The 17,579-nt window shown below is 38.6% G+C and overlaps 1 protein-coding gene across 2 annotated transcripts in view; it reads left to right on the top strand.

Moving 5' to 3' along the window:
- Positions 1-16,523, top strand: part of PLA2G12B (phospholipase A2 group XIIB) — a 26,601-nt gene extending 10,078 nt beyond the window's left edge. The window contains exons 2-4 of one of the 2 annotated variants that reach the window (XM_035021487.1): positions 5,211-5,299; positions 8,999-9,164; positions 15,834-16,523. In XM_035021487.1, coding sequence (XP_034877378.1) covers positions 5,211-5,299; positions 8,999-9,164; positions 15,834-15,955 — 377 coding nt within the window. In that variant the 3' untranslated portion in view covers positions 15,956-16,523. The remainder of the gene's footprint in view (positions 1-5,210; positions 5,300-8,998; positions 9,165-15,833) is intronic. The other variant, XM_035021496.1, reaches the window with a different exon arrangement.
- Positions 16,524-17,579: the final 1,056 nt, after the last annotated feature.

Below are 17,579 nucleotides of genomic sequence, written 5' to 3'. Positions count from 1 at the left end.
AAAGAAAGAAAGAAAGAAAGAAAGAAAGAAAGAAAGAAAGAAAGAAAAAGACAAGCCACAGAATGGGAGAAAGTATTTGGAAAGAAGACATATGAGTGACCAATAAACACAGGAAAAGACAATCAACATAATTAGTTATTAGGGAAATACAAATCAAAATGACCATGAGATACCACTTTACATTCATTAGGATGGCTGTAATCAAAAAGACAGATTATAGGGTGCCTGGTGGCTCAGATGGTTAAGCATCTGCCTTCGGCTCAGGTCGTGATCCCAGGGTCCTGGGATCGAGAACCGCATCGGGCTCTCTGCTCCTCGGGAGCCTGCTTCTCCCTCTGCCTCTCTGTCTCTCATGAATAAATAAATAAAATCTTAAAAAAAAAAAAAAGACAGATTATAACAAGTGGGGGAGAGGATGTGGAGAAATTAGAACCTTTATACATTGCTGTGGAGAATGTAAAATTGTGCCATCACTTTGGAAAATAGTCTGGTAGCTCCTCAAAATGTTAAACAGAGTTAGCATATGACCCAGAAGTTTTATTCCTCTGGGGAAATGCAAACATATTGTCCACACAAAATAATGTTTGTAGTAGCATTTTTCATAATAGCCAAAAAGTGGGAAAAACCTAAATGTTCATCACACTTACTGACAATAAAAAAAATGAAATACTGATCCATGCTATAACATGGATGAACCTTGAAAACATGATGCTCAGTGAAAGAAGCAGACAGAAAAGGCCACATATTGTATGATTTCATTTATGTGAAATGTCCAGAATAGGCAAATTTATAGAGACAGAAAGGTGGTTAGTGGTTGTCTAGGGCTGATAGATAACCTCATCTTGGAAGAAACATACTTCCACTTCTGCCATATTCTCTAGGTCACATAGACCAACCCTGGGACAACACACAAGGGCACGAACACCAAGAGACGGGGATTGCTGGGGGCCATCTTGAACCATGATCTCATATACACGTCATACTACAGAAACAAAAACCAAACAGTGGCAGAGACTGCTTAGTGTCCCCTATTATCCTCCCCCTTTTCTATAGTAATAAACCCCTCCTCCCCAATTTTAAGCTGGGCTCATGGATGCCTCCATTGAAAGAAGACTTCAATTCCTAGCCCACTTTTACAACTAGGTATTGCTGTTTGATTAAGGTCTGGCCAAAGGAAAATAAGAGGAAGTGATGTGTGTATCATTCCAGAGTGTGTTTATTAAAGAGTGGGCTATGACCCACTACTTCCTTTTATCCTGCTGCTTGCAGTATGAATGTATTGCCTGAAGCTCCATCTTGAACCATGAGAGCCAGGGTTGCATTCTAGGGCTGGTAGAGCAGAGGGCTAGAAGTAGCCTGGGTTCCAGAAAAGTGCAGATTTGCCATATGAGCCTTATGATCCTTAATTCTGGATTATGATATATTCTGTTTTGTTTAAGCACCTGAATAATACAATATGTAGGGGATAGAATAAATATATGGTGAAAATTATAATACTCTATTAAAGGACATAAAGGAAGACCCAAGTAAATAGACAACTGTATTATACCCACGTTTGGGAAGATAGAATATTCTAAGAAAAATCAGCTGTCTCCAGATTAATCTATAAAGACAATGTATTTTCAATAAGAATCCTGTACTGTCTCTTGTAGAATTTACTAAGTTGACTCTAAAATTCAATTGTAAGACAATAGGTCCAAAAATAGTCAAAACTATTTTTAAGGATAATAAGGGAGGGCTTTAAAGCATAGACTTAGTATCTAAAAATTAAAACAGGGGAGTGCCAAGGGGACTTCAACTCTACTTGTAACATTTAATTAAACCAAAAAATATGGATAGCAAGTTTGGCTATGTTAACATTTATTATGTTTGTGTAGTGGGTACATGGGTGTTGTTTTCTCTGGCTTTTCTTCAGTTTTGAAATATTTCATAATATCAAATAATTAAAAATGAAATACCTTGTAGGAGAAGGTGAAAGAAATGCTATGTGCCTCACTCTGAGGATTAATTCTTAGCTTATTTCCTCAGTCTTATGCTCTGTCTTGCATCTCTTAAAAACGGGCAAAGGAATATGGTGGAAGAACATGGGCTTTGGAGACATAAAACAAGAAATCTGGATTTATATGCTACTTACCCCACTCAGTGCATGACTTAGGCAAGTCACACGCCTCTCAGTCCCATTTTCCTTAGCTGGGTAACAGGAAAATATTCACTGTTACGACTGTCCTGCAAGCTTCTCTTTACCTGTGATGACTACCATTGATAACATGGACGAAGCTTCTCTCTACAGAATTGCAAGATTATAAAATAACTCAAAAGCCATGTAGCCATGTAGCAGAAACCAGATCGTTTCTGCTTAGTTCTATGATACAAAGTTTCAAACACTGCATGGTGATGTTTTCTTTGCTCTTTGATCAATAATGCTTTGCTTACATTTATGGAATCTTACAAAATTTCCTTCAAGTTATTCTGAAAAAATTTTGAGGTACTGTTAAAGTTCTGATTTGTTAAGTGTGTGATCAGGTAATGTTCTGCTTTGTCTTACAGTGGATGAAGGAGTAAGACACCTTGAGTTTATTTTATTTTAGAGAGAGAACATGTGCGTGAGCTGGAGGAGGGGCAGAGGGAGAGGAAGAGAATCTCAAGCAGGCTCCCCACTGAGCTTGGAGCCCGACGTGGGGCTCAATCTCATGACCCTGAGATCATGACCTGAGACTGAAATCATGAATCAGAGGCTTAACCGACTGAGCCACCCAGGTGCCCAAGGACACCTTGAGTTTTAGTTCTGTTTTGCCATGGACCTCACCTCCAAAGTCATGCACTTAAGAAACATTAGAGAAAGGCCTGTATTGTTTTATACTTCCCTCTTAAGACCGCCTTTGCTGCATCCCAAAGGTTCTGAGCTGTGGTATTTTCATTTTCATTTGTTTCCATGAATTTTTTAAAATTCTTCTTTAATTTCCTGGTTGACCCATTCATTCTTTAGTAGTTTGCTATTTAACCTCCATATATTTGTGTTCCTTTCTTCATCCTCACCAACATCTGTCATTTCCTGACTTATTGTTATAGTCATTCTGACTGGTGTGAGGTGGTATCTCATTGCTGTTTTGATTTGTATTTCCCTGATGACAAGTGATGTTGAGCATTTTTTCATGTATCTGTTGGCCATTTGTACGTCTTCTTTGGAGAAATGTCTGTTCATGTCTTCTGCCCATTTCTTGACTGGGTTATTTGTTCTTTGGGTGTTGAGTTTGATAAGTTCTTTATAGATTTTGGATACTAGCCCTTTATCTGATAAGACATTTGCAAATATCTTCTCCCATTCTGTTGGTTGTCTTTTACTTTTATCGACTGTTTCCTTTGCGGTGTAAAAGCTTTTTATCTTGATGAAGTTCATTTTTGATTTTGTTTCTCTTGCCTTTGAAGACGTGTCTAGCATGAAGTTGCTGCGGCTGAGGTCACAGAGGTTGCTGCCTGTGTTCTCCTCTAGGATTTTGATGGATTCCTGTCTCACATTTAGGTCTTTCATCCATTTTGAGTTTATTTTTATATGGTATAAGAAAATGGTCCAGTTTCATTCTTCTACATGTGGCTGTCCAATTTTCCCAACACCATTTGTTGAAAAGACTGTCTTTTTACCATTGGATAGTCTTTCCTGCTTTGTCAAGGATTAGTTGACCATAGAGTTGAGGATCCATTTCTGGGTTCTCTATTCTGTTCCATTGATCTATGTGTCTGTTTTTGTGCCAGTACCATACTGTCTTGATCATGACAGCTTTGTAATAGAGCTGGAAGTCCAGGATTGTAAAATTGTAAATATTTATGCCCCTAACTTGGGAGCAGCCAATTGTATAAACCAATTAATAACAAAATTAAAGGAACACATTGATAATAATACAATAATAGTAGGGGACTTTAACACCCCACTCAAGCAATGGACAGATCATCTAAGCAGAAGATCAACAGGAAACAAGGGCTTTGAATGACACACTGGACCAGATGGACTTCATAGATATATTCAGAGCATTCTATCCTAAAGCAACAGAATATACATTCTTCTTGAGTGTACATGGAACATTCTCCAGAATAGATCACATACTGGGTCACAAATCAGGTCTCAACTGGTACCAAAAGATTGGGATTATTCCCTGCATATTTTAGATCACAATGCTTTAAAACTTGAACTCTATCACACTCGACTCCCACTGTTGGTGGGAATGCAAACTGGTGCAGCCACTCTGGAAAACATGAAAGTTCCTCAAAAAGTTAAAAATAGAGCTACGCTATGAACCAGCAATTGCAGTACTAGGTATTTATCCAAAGGATACAAACATAGTGATTCAAAGGGGCACATGCACCCCAATGTTTATAGCAGCAATGTCCACAATAGCTAAACTATGGAAAGACCCCAGATGTCCATCAACAGATGAATGGATAAAGAAGTTGTGGTATTATATATACACAATGGAATATTACTCCACCATCAAAAAATTGAAATCTTACCATTTGCAATGAAGTGAACTGAACTAGAGGGTATTATGCTTAGTAAAATAAGTCAGTCAGAGAAAGACAAATATCATATGATCTCACTCATATGTGGAATTTAAGAAACAAAACAGATGATCATAGGGAAAGGGAGGGGAAAATCAAACAAGACGAAATAAGAGAGGAAGACAAACCATAAGAGACTCTTTTTTTTTTTTTTCATAAGAGACTCTTAACTACAGGAAACAAACTGAGGTTGTTGGAGGTGGAGGGTAATAGGGATGATGGGCATTAAGGAGGGCACGTGATGTACTGAGCACTGAGTGTTATAGGCAACTGATGAATCACTGAACTCTACCTCTGAGACTAATAATACACTGTATGTTAATTAATTGATTTTAAATAAAAGAAAAGAATAAAAAATAAAAATTAGAAAAGAAAAAAATAAAAACAAAACAAAACATTAGAATCGTTAGTAAATGAATGCTCATAAAATTCTTTGAGATTAGGAGAAAAATGCCAAACTAGTCTGAAGATTGTTACCCTTTTATGACATTATCATCATCATCACCATCACCATCAATTACCACCTAATTGGGATGTGAATGATGACTTTTAAAGGAAAAATTGAATATGCTTTTAGATAATTTTTATTTGATGCATGTTCCCAAATGCTTCATTTCTAAATATTTCTTTCTGCTTCTTTCCTCTCTTTCTCCTGCTAGGAAAGGCACCCATGCCCAGACCTGGCTACAAGCCTCAGGAGCCCAACGGCTGCAGCTCCTATTTCCTGGGTCTTAAGGTACCAGAAAGTGTACGTACCACCATCATTATTTTCTTAGTTGATTGGTTTTAACTAAGGCAAGTCCAAGAGTTATCCCTGATGGGAGTGATCATTTATGGAATATGGCTGAGCAGTAAAATTGCTTTAAATTGGAGGGATGCCTGGGTGGCTCGGTCGGTTAGGCATCTGCCTTTGGCTCAGGTCGTGATCTGAAGGTCCTGGGATCAAGTCCCGCTCAGCAGAGAGCCTGCTTCTCCCTCTCCCTCTGCCTGCTGCTCCCCCTGCTTGTGCTCTCTCTCTCTGACAAATAAATAAATGAGATCTTAAAAAAAATTGGATACAGAGTAAGGGAGATAATTTTCAAAGAAAGTATCTGATTTCCTTTTATCCGAGGCAGCGCTCCCTCAGATAAGACCTTATGTGGTGAACTTTAAAATCACCACTGCAAGTATCCGCCAAATCGTAGGGGATCAAACATCACTTCATATGAAATCTGACAAGTCTGACTTATTTAAATTTAGTGAGACTTTTCCCATGATGTGCTGGAGCCTTTGGCACTGACCAGCGAAGACTTTGGCAAGTGGTTGAGATCAAGCTGGTAGCATCAAACCAGCTATGCTGAGAGCACTAAGACCATAGTATTCTACACATACCCACCCACATACAGGCATCCAGCCCCCCCACACCCCCCAATCTAACCGCTGGCTCAACATTTCTCTTCCTACTGCTGGCCGTTTCTCAAACCACTGGCCTCCCCTGAAAACAAGTAATAAACTGATTGACTTTAAGACCTCTTGGAGGCCCTTTTATCTTTTTTACTTCAGAAAAGAGGTGTTATGTAAAAGGTGGGTAGAGGGATTTCACACCTAAGCTATGATTTTGAATTCTGCCTTAGTCAGGCTCAACTTCACTTTTCCGCTGATTCAAAAGATTTTACTTTGTAATAGTCTTCTAAGCAGCAAAATGTTTTTTCTTCTGTCAAAAATGCTGCCCACTGGGGTGCGTGGGTGGCTCAGTCGGTTAAGCGTCTGCCTTCGGCTCAGGTCATGATCCCAGGGTCCTGGGATTGCGCCCTACATCGGGCTCCCGGCTCAGCGGGGAGTCTGCTTCTCCCTCTCCCTCTGCTGCTCCTCCTGCTTATGCTCTCTCTCTCTCTCAGATAAATAAATAAAATCTTTAAAAACAAAATGCCCACCAATGTGGCATTTTTGTACAAATTGGGAAAATGTCCCCTTGCCTCTTCCATTTGTCAGAAATTTATCCTAATGTACTGAGGAGAGGAGAGGAAATTTGCCATTTGCTAGACATTTTTCTTTTTTTTTTTAACAGATTTATTTATCTGTTTGCCAGAGAGAGAGAGCAAGAGAGCGAGAGGAGGAGCATTAGGGAGAGGGAGAGAGAATCTAAAGCAGACTCGTGCTAAATGCAGAGCCCAACAAGGGGCTGGATCCCACGACCCTGGGATCATAACCTGCGCCAAGACCAAGAGTCAGACACTTAACCAACTACACCACCCAGGCGCCCTGGCTAGACATTTTTCTTAATAAATATACAAATCTGTGATGTCTTGTGGGGAGGTGCCCCCTTTGATAGGATGCTTTTGCGCACTGCACAACCTGCACAACCATGGGCCCAGCCTTGTCCACAGTCATCAGTATGTGCATGGACACAGAGGAAAGGCAATCTTTTCAAATATATATTTATATTAGAGAAATCCCCCTTTTTGGCAAATATACTCGATACCAATTTAGTAACTATGGAAGTGGTATTGAAACCTCTATGGAAATGTACAAATGGTTGGAAATGAAGATGGACACATTAATGCTTCAGCAAGGCTTGACTTGTGAACAATTTTTTCTCTTCCTCGTTCTTGAAACCTCCCCCTCCCCATCACTGTTTTTCTGTAGAGCCCTTTGTTCTAGGAACTCAGTATGAATGTCGATGCTTAGTACCAAGACGAGGATGGCCGGCGCCAGCGCTTGAAAACATACAGGGCACAGCTGGTAGCACGAACCAGATTCCTCTTCAAACTGCCCCGATCCTGTATTTTCCTATAAAACCTTTCAGCCTCTTACCCCAGGACAGGCGTGTGATCTTGGAGGCGTGAGCCGGCTGCAGCCCCCTTTGCCTGGCAAAGGAATAAACCATGGCCCTTCGTTATCCCCAAACTCTGTCTTCACGTTACATATTTTGGGAGGGGTCAGTTTTCAACAACAGTAGGCACTCTATTTCGGGAATGATGTCATTTTGTTTGTTGGTACAAGTATTGTTTCGAACTGGTTCAAGAATTTCCAATTTAGTTGACTTGAATGATAGCAACTATACTCATTGAATTTTCAGTTACCTCTGCTGTGATGTGTGTTTAGTTGTAGGGATGAGGTACAAGTAAATGGAAGGAATCAGATGATAGGAATCTGCCTAGAAATGCAGGGCCCAGGCTGAAACCTTGTCTGATGAGTTACATTACCTCTTAATGTAACAATGTGTTTTCTTTTCTTTCTCTCAGAAGGGCATTTTAAACTATCAATGTCCATATTCTGCTTTAGGTGTCCTTGGAGTAAAAGTTCAAAGAAGGGACCACTTAAGGAGACCCAAGTGAAAAGGATCTATAATAGCTGATTAATCAATCAATCCCCACTTATACTGCGAAACCAGATTTCCAGTCTCCCCTTGGGTCCAAGTCTATGAACAGAAGAACCGCAAAAGATTCTAAGATGCTCTACCTATGTCTCGACGCCCCTGTTCCAGACTATTGCACAGACCACAGAACGATCACTCTCTGTAGTCATTCATTCCATCATGTCCCTGCCTTGCTCCAGAGTTTTTATTAATTCTTACCAGTTACTTTGCAAGTCAGGGCCATCCACTGACTTGCCTTTCTCTCTAATTAAAAAGTAATAAACAAACAAACAAATACAACCCTGCTAAGCCCTTAAAAGACTAAACAAACTGACTTGCTCACATATGATTTGCTCATATCTCGTTTCTTTACCTGCTACACCCTAAGTCTACCCTCATCACTAATAAGCCTCTCCAAAAAAACCCATGTAGAGTTATCAAACTCTAGATGTGGCATCCTATGAACCTCGTTACTCAGTTTATGCCACAACATTTGCAACTGTTTATAGGATGCTTAATACATGTCTGTGTGTGTGTGTATGTCAGATCTCGCTGTTGACTGCAGTCAGCCTGCGGTCGGGAACCACGCCTGCTAGAGCCCACCCTGTTCCCTGACACGTAACACACCTTTAAAACAGTGCTGTGTGGGATGGGTCCCTGATAAATGCTGGTGAACTCTTGATGAACTGAGGCTTAATTTTTCATACTTCTGAGCTTTCAGATCCTTGGCTCAAGCAAAATCTCCCATAGCATAGGTTTTAGTTGGATTTGGAAGCCCTGCAGCTCTACCTTCTTCACTAACCTTCTGATCTCTATTCTCATCCCTATAGTGGCCTGCGAATTTGAAAATTACTACCTCTAAAAGAAAAAGAGAAAATGGGCTATTCAGAGTTCATAAACTAATAACTGAACCATGATTGAAACTTAACATCCCGTGACTGTCAACCAGATGTGTTCTCCCGAGAGACTGGTGTTTTGGAATTGATCTGAATGTATAACAGGAATTTGAGACTGGAATTGATCTGAATGTATAACAGGAATTTGAGGAGGGCAAGGTTGCCTAAGGTCCTTAGTCTAAACGTGGCGTTTTCTTCCTTCACTTTTCCCCAGATGGACTTGGGCATTCCAGCAATGACCAAGTGCTGCAACCAGCTGGACGTCTGTTATGATACTTGCGGTGCCAATAAGTATCGTTGTGACGCGAAATTCCGATGGTGTCTCCACTCTATCTGTTCTGACCTGAAGCGGAGTCTGGGCTTTGTCTCCAACGTGGAAGGTAGGTATCTTAAGGGCATCTGCGTGTGAGCAGGGAGTTCTGTTCCTGTTTTCATACAGAAATGTATCCAGAGCCCCTTTATGCAAAGGGACCATTAGAGCTCACTGAACTTCCTTTCTAGAACACTGTGACAAACATAAGAAGGGCGAAGGAAGATTCTGGGCATTCCTTCACTAAAGTTCTTGCTGTCCTGCCCAGGAGCTGCTGGCCACACTCCTGATGGACAGGCCACACCAAAGCCGTCCCAGAGATCTAAAAATCTGTCCTTTAAGACCGGAGAAAGAGTTGCCCAACTGGCTTTTGTTATGCATTCCACTATTAAATAATTTTCCATATCAGGAGTTATTCTGTATAGGACCACTTGGTTTGGTGTAAGCCCTTTTTCCCTTATTCTGTTCTCAGTTTGGCAAAGAATTTTTAAAAATCTATCTTTTTTGTATAAAGCTCTCTGTATACTTGAGGATAATTATTTTTAAACAACTGCTTAGCCACCCAGTTTCTAGCGCTGATTGTGTAATTTCTTTTCTCTAATTCACCTTAGGAAAAGCTTTAATCCTTTAGTTTCCAAAGCCAGAACATTACATCCAGGTATTAGCATTATATATCTTTAGATGGCAAAGTTTGACATTTAAGCTTATAAGGAGCTGGCCTCATGCCACTAGAATGTCAGCAGTAGAAAGAATCTTGGACTGTTTTCATAGATCGATGTCTAGAGTGTAGTCCTAAAGGGAATGTGTGAAGGCTTGAAAATATGAATAATTAATTAGGCCCCGTAAAAGGGAGTATTACACTATCTGTACCTACAAAAGGTGAATAAGTACCTGCTGCTAATCTAGGGTCAGGTCAAGTTACTTCCTCTAAGCAACGTTCTATTGATTCTTTCTCCTAAATATCTCTTTGATATACCACTTGCCTGATTACTGCAAGTTAATCAAATCTCTGGGTCCCATCCAATCTATTTTTCCCCAGAGGGACCAGATATATTTTTGTACCACATGAATCCAGTCATTTCCACCCTCTGTGTAAGTCCTTCAACTGGTTCCTCTTCCTTGGGATTAAATCCAAACTCCTTAGTATGATATATGTAGCCTTTTCTCATCCATTACCCTACCTCTCCAGCAGCATCATGCATATTTCTGATTTCTCTCCTGACTTCTGCCATTCCAAACTCCTTGGGTTGATGGACCATATCCTTCTGCCTCTATAGTTCCCTCTGCTTGGAACATTCTGATCATTTTTGTTGTTGTTGTTAAATAGATTTATTGAGATATAATTCACATACTATACAATTGAACAATTTAAATGCTTTTAAAATATGTTCAGAGAACTATGCAGTCAGCCCCACAATCAATTTTAGGACATTTTCAACACTCCAAAAGGAAATCCCATAGCCACGAGCAAGCCCACTCCACCTTTCCCCTACCCGGCCCTTGACAGCCATAAATCTTTCTACCTCTATTGATTTGCCTATTCTGGACATTTCATATAAATGGAATCATAAAATATGTGGTCTTCTGTGACTGGCTTCTTTAACTCAGCAAAGTTCATCCATGGGGTAGCATGTATCAGTATTTCATTCCTTTTTATTGCTAAACTATATTCCATTACATGGATATAATGTATTTTCTTTATTCACCAAATGAAGGACATTTGGGTTGTTTCCACCTTTTGTCTATTGTGAACAATTCTGGTATGAACATTGATGTATGGGTTTTTGTGGAGACATATTTTTTTCATTTCTCTTTAGTATATATCTAGGAGGGGAATTCTGGGTTATAATGGTAATTTTATGACAAACTGTTTTCCAAAACAGCTGTACTATTTTACATTCCCACCAGCAATGTATTAAAGTTCCAATTTCTCTACATCCTTACCAACCCTTGTTATTATCAGTTTTTTTTAAAGTTTATTTACTTAAGCAATCTCCACACCCAACATGGGGCTTGAACTCATGGCCCCGAGATCAAGAATCACATGCTCTTCCAATGAGCCAGTCAAGTGCCCCTCTGTCTTTTTAATTATAGACCTCAGTGAGTGTGAAATTGTATCTCATTGTGGTTTTGATTTGCATGTCCCTGATTGCTTATGATGAGCATCTTTTTATGTGCTTATTGGCCATTAAATATCTGCTTTGGAGAAATGTCTATTTGGATCCTTTGCCTCTTTTTAAGTTGGGTTACTTGTCTTTTTATTATTGAGTTGTAAGCTTTCTTTATATATTCTGGACACACATCCCTTATCAAATATAGATTTCACTAATATTTTCTCCCACTTTGTGGGGTTTTTTTACTTTCTTGATGAAATTACTTGTAATGCATAAGTTTTCCATTTTAATTAAGTGCAATTTATCTATTTTTTTCTTTTGTTGCTTATACTTTCGGTGTCATATGTAAGAAGGCTTTGCTTAACCCAAGGTCACAAAGATTTGCTCTTCTAAGAGTTTCTTCTTCTAAGAGTTTTGTTTTAGCTTATACATTTAGGTTTATGATCTACTTTTAGTTAATTTTTACATATGGTGTAAGAAAGAGGTCCAACTTCATTCTTCTGTGTGTGTATATACAGATGTTCCTGCATATTGCTGAAAGACTATTCTTCCTCACATTTAATTGTTTTTGCACCCTTATCAAAAATCAATTGAATATAAATGCAGTGTTTATTTCTATACCTTCAATTCTATTCCATTGATCTATGCCTGTGCCACACCGTCTTTATTACTGTGGTTTTGTGGTAAACTTTGAAATCGGGAAGTGTCCTTCAACTTTGTCCTTCTTTTTCCAAGAATGTTTTGGGTATTCTGGATGCTTTGCATTTCCATATGAATTTTAGGTTCAGCTTGTCGATTTCTGAAAGAAATGGCAGCCGGAATTTTGATAGGGCTTTTGTTAAATCTGTAGATCAATTTGAGGCATATTACCATCCTAACAAAATTATGTTTTCCGATCAATGAACATGAATTCTCCATTTACTTAGATTCTCTCTCTTTTTTTTTAAAGATTTTATTTATTTATTTGAGAGAGAGAGAATGAGAGAGAGCACATGAGAGGGGGGAGGGTCAGAGGGAGAAGCAGACTCCCTGCCGAGCAGGGAGCCCGATGTGGGACTCGATCCAGGGACTCCAGGATCATGACCTGAGCCGAAGGCAGTCGCTTAACCAACTGAGCCACCCAGGTGCCCTACTTAGATTTTCTTTAATTTCTTTCAACAATGTTTTATAGTTTTCAGAACACAAGTCTTACACTTCTTTTGTTTAATATATTCATAAGTATTAATTTATTCATTTTGTTATTATTGTAAATAAAATTTTCTTAATTTTATTTTATTAATAATGTACAAAAAATATATATGTATATGTATGTTGTATAAATATGTATACATATATATATACAACTGATTTTGCATATTGATCTATTATCCTGCAACCTTGCTCAACTCACTTATTAATTTTAATAGATTTTAGTGGATTCCTTAGGTTTTTCTATACACAAGATAATGCCGTCTACATATCATCTTCCTTTCCAATTTGGATGCCTTTTACGTATTCCTCTTGCCAGTTGTCCTGTCTAGAACTTCCAGTACAATATTGACTAGAAGTGGGGAGAGCAATGTAGAGAGCAAATAAACAAATGGTACCAAACAACCAAAGGGCCAAAGAAGAAATCAAAAGAGAAATAAAAAAAAAAATATTGAGGGGCACCTGAGTGGCTCAGTCAGTTAAGTGTCCAACTCTTTTTTTTTTTTTTAAGATTTATTTATTTTTACTTTAGAGAGAGAGAGAAAGAGTGTGTGGGGGAGGGTTAGAGGGAGAGGGAGAGAGAGAATCCCAAGCAGACTCCCTGCCTTTCACAGAGCCTGAGGTGGGGCTTGATCTTGATCCTGAGATCATGACCTGAGGCAAAATCAAGAGTTGGACACTTAATTGACTGAGCCACCCAGGCACCCCAGCATCTGTCTCTTGATTTTGGCTAGGTCATGATCTATCTCAGAGTCATGAGATTGAGCCCTTCATCGGGTTCTGCACTTAGCGGAGAGTCTGCTTGAGATTCTTTCCCTCTGCCCCTCCCCCTGCTCTCTCTCTCTAAAACAATAAATCTTTTTTAAAAATATTGAGATGAATGAAAATACAACATACTTAAACTTATGAGATGCAGCAAAAATAGTTCTAAGAGGGAAATTCACAGCCATAAATGCCTATATCAAAAAAAAAAAGAAAGATCTTGAACAAACTCTAGCTGTACACCTCAAGGAATTAGAAAAAGAAAAGCAATGGAGCCCAAAGTTAGTAGAAGAAAGGGAATAACAAAGATCAGAGCAGAAATAAATGAAATGAAGGCTAAAATAACAATAGAAAAGATAAATGAAAGTAGGAGCTTTTTTTAAAAAGATGAACAAAATAGGCAAACCTGTAGCTAGACTCACTAAGAAAAAAAGAGAACTCAAATAAATAAAATCAGAAATGGAAGATGAGACATTTCAACTGATACCACAGAAATACAAAGGATCACAAGAGACTACTATGAATAATTATATGCTAACAAGTTGGACAACGGAGGAGAAATGGGTAAATTCCTAGAAACATACAACCTACCAAGACTGAATAATGAAAAAGTAGAATCTGAATAGACTGATCATTAGTAAGGTGATCGAGTTAGCAATCAAAAAATCTTCCAACAAATGAAAAAGATGGACTTTTAAAGTGGCTTCAACATTTAAAGAATTAATCATCCATTTAAATGGCTTCAACCTTTAAAAAAATTAATACCAATCCTTCTCAAACTCTTCCAAAAAATAGAAGAGGAGGGAACACTTCCAAACTCACTCTATGAGGCCAGCATTACCCTCATACCCAAACTAGACAAGGACACCACAAGAAAAGAAAATTAGAGGTCAATATCCCTGATAAACATAGATGCAAAAATCTTCAACAGAATTTTAGCAGACCTAACTCAAAAATACATTAAAAGGATTGTACATCATAATCAAGTGGGATTTATTCAAGGGATGTAAGAATGGTTCAACTTCAGCAAACCAGACAATGTGATACACCACATTAACAAAATGAAGGATAAATATCATATAGTCATCTCAATAGATGCAGAAAAAGCATTTAATGAAATTCAATATCGATTTGTGGTAAAAAAAACTCTCAACACAATGGGTAGAGGGGAACATATCTCAACATAAGAAAGGCCATACATGACAAGCCCACAGCTAACATCATGCTTAATGGAGATAAGCTGAAAGCTTTCCCTCTATGATCAGGAATAAGACAAGAACACCCACTTTCACCACTTTTATTTCATATAGTATTGGAAGTATTCTAGCCAGAGCAATTAGGCAAAAAGAAGAAATAAAAGACATCGAAATTGAAATGGAAGGGGGGGAAATCGGTGGGGGAGACAAACCATGAGAGACGGTGGACTCTGAGAAACAAACTGAGGGTTCTAGAGGGGAGAGGGTGGGGGGATGGGTTAGCCTGGTGCTGGATATTAAAGAGGGCACATACTGAATGGAGCACTGGGTGTTATACACAAACAATGAATTATGGAACACTACATCAAAAACTAATGATGTAATGTATGGTGATTAACATAATAAAATTAAAAAAAATTTTAAATAAAAAAATGGAAGATGTAAAACTATTGCTATTTGCAGATGATGTGATATCATATATGTAAAACCCTAAAAACTCCACCAAAAAAACTGTTAGAACTAATAAATTCAGTAAAGTCACAGGATACAAGATTAATATACAAAAATCAGTTTTGTTTCTATACACTAATAATGAATTATCAGAGAGAAAAATTTAAAAAATTTTCATTTACAATTGCATTGAAAGAATAAAATACCCAGGAATAAATTTAACCAAGGAGGTGAAAGACCTGTGCATTGAAAACTATAAGACATTGATGGAAGAATTGAGGATGACACAAATAAATGGAAAGATATTCTGTGATCACAGATTAAAAGAATTAATATTCTTAAAATGTGCATACTACCCAAAACAATCTACAGATTCAATGTAATCTCTATCAAAATTCTAATGGAAGGTGTTCTGAGATGCCTTCCCTAATAACTCTTACCCCCAGAGGGATAGAGAGTCTTTCTGTGGGTTCCCATACAACCTTGATTTCACTTCCATCATGGTGTAGTGTAACCATTTGTTTACCTATCCATCCTGTCTACCTCTTTGTCCAAACTGTGAGTACTTGGGAAGGGGTCACTTTGGTCTTTGTATCCCTGATGCCTAAGAGAATTATTGACCAACACACATGGTTTTTCAATGAGTGAATAGTTATTCATCCCACACTTGAACAGAGAAAGCTATAGGAAACAGAGTTATCTGAGGGAATATTCTGCAAAAATGGTAGAGTTTCCATGGAGTGAGCATAGTGGTATGGGAGATTCTGATTGCTAAACATGATTTTGACCTGGAGGCCCATAAAAGAAGGGTACCCCAAAGTATATTCTGCTTTATTAGATGGGATGGAAGCTTACGAAAAAGCTTCTCTTAAATGTATGTTTTTCTTTTTAATTCTGTATTTGGATTACTGCCTTTACTTTTCTCCAGATGTCATGTTATCCTTGGAATTACATTGCTTCTTAAAATTACTCAAACTACCTGAGGTAGTCTTGTATGTTAACCTTTTATTTCTCTTCATCTTTTTCAAGTAGCCTGTGATTCTCTGGCTGATACTGTGTTCAATACTGTATGGACCTTGGGCTGCCGACCTTTTATGAATAGCCAACGGGCAGCCTGCATCTGTGCGGAAGAGGAGAAGGCAGAGTTATGAGAAAGAGGTGATCCCTTCCTGGTTTTGAGTGACGCCGTGGCTGTCAGTCTCTGAGATGGTAGTGTGGCAGAGTGAGCAATCTCATCCTTGCTTCCAGAAGTTTGGATACCACAAAGCAAGAGAAAGAAAGCCTTGTTCTACAGCTGAGAAGTGAGTCCTGTCCTTTGAGGAGAATTGGAAAGAAGCCATGGAGTGATTTGAAGACTACTCTTCATTTGACAATGGTCTCCCCAACCAAGACATATTTGCCTGGCAATTCAGTTCTTAGTTTAAAGACTAAAATAAAGACTAAAATACTGGGATTCCTGGACTTGGTAATTATATTCATAAGTGAAGTTTTGCAGAGTCCAACCATGTGGGAGGCAAGGACTTTCCTCTGGTCCATGTTTCAGTTGCCAGTAAGCATCTCACATTTAATAAATTGTACTTTTTAGAAAAGAGATGAATGAATTCCATTATCACCAATGTGCTTCCATTTCACTTAGAAGAGAACAGAACCCTTCCTGGTAAGTTCCCCCAATGATAACCATCATTCCCACTGGTGCTGGAGAGATGAGAACAGGTGGGCAAAGTCAGAGACTTACCTGGTTAAGGCCAATGAAGGTGAGGTCAGATGGAGTTCGGTCTCTGAGGTTCAATTCTTTCCTCAATGAACTATTTCTGTTGATATTCCCAATTCCTAAGTGGTGTTAGTGTCATGTTAAGATCTGAGAAGCATGTGGTAAAAAATTGCCACTGAAGATAGCTAGGAAAAGTCCCTGAAATCTGAGGGGATGCAAATGGTCAATCCCTAAACTATGGTTCTCAACCCTGACTGCAGATTAGAATCACCAGAGGAGCATTAAAAAACAAAGAATCTCTGGGGGTGGTATCTACCTATTGGTGTTTTATAAATGCTCCCCACCTGATTCTGATGCACTGGGAAGGCTGAGGTCCACTAAGGTCAGGGATTGGAAAATGAAGCTCAAATCAGGCCTGACATCTGCTTCTGTGGAGTTTAACTGGACCACAACCATGTTCTCATTTGTTTATGGCCATTCCTGTGCTACAACCTCAGAGCTGAATAGTTGTGACAGACTGTTTGGCCAGAAAGCCTAAAATGTTTACCATTTGGCCCTTGACAGAAAAAGTTGGCCAATTGCTGACCTAGGTCATTCTGTCTTTTTCCTTCCTTTTGTCAATTTTCCTGGTTCCGTTAAGAATTGTTGATGATAGCCATTTCTAAGAAGAACAAGAAGAAAAACTGTTTCCTGATCTTATGTAAAGCCATAAAATTAATTGGCATATTAAGAAATTGGATTTAATTGCATATAAAATTCATCCCTGTGGTTTATATTTATTTCAATAAAATTTATTAAGCATCTACTTAAAAAATAGACTACGGTATAATTTTACACCTTTTTCTATTGCCTTATCAGTCTGAGGGCATAGAATGCCAAATAACAGGGCATATGGTACCAAATTTTAATTTTGTCTACAGTTCAGTCATTGAACCTCTTAAATGCATGTTAATACATTCTTAAAAGATTTATTTATTTATTTATTTTAGAGGAGTAGGAGGGGCAGACGGAGAGAGAATCTCAAGCAGACTCCACGTTAAATGGAGACTGACATGGGGCTCGAT

Source organism: Mirounga leonina, unplaced genomic scaffold (genome assembly GCF_011800145.1).
Source record: "Mirounga leonina isolate KUSES-001 unplaced genomic scaffold, KU_Mleo_1.0 Mir_114, whole genome shotgun sequence".
Taxonomy (NCBI): Eukaryota; Metazoa; Chordata; class Mammalia; order Carnivora; family Phocidae; genus Mirounga; species Mirounga leonina.
This window is presented reverse-complemented; position numbering and strand designations above follow the sequence as displayed.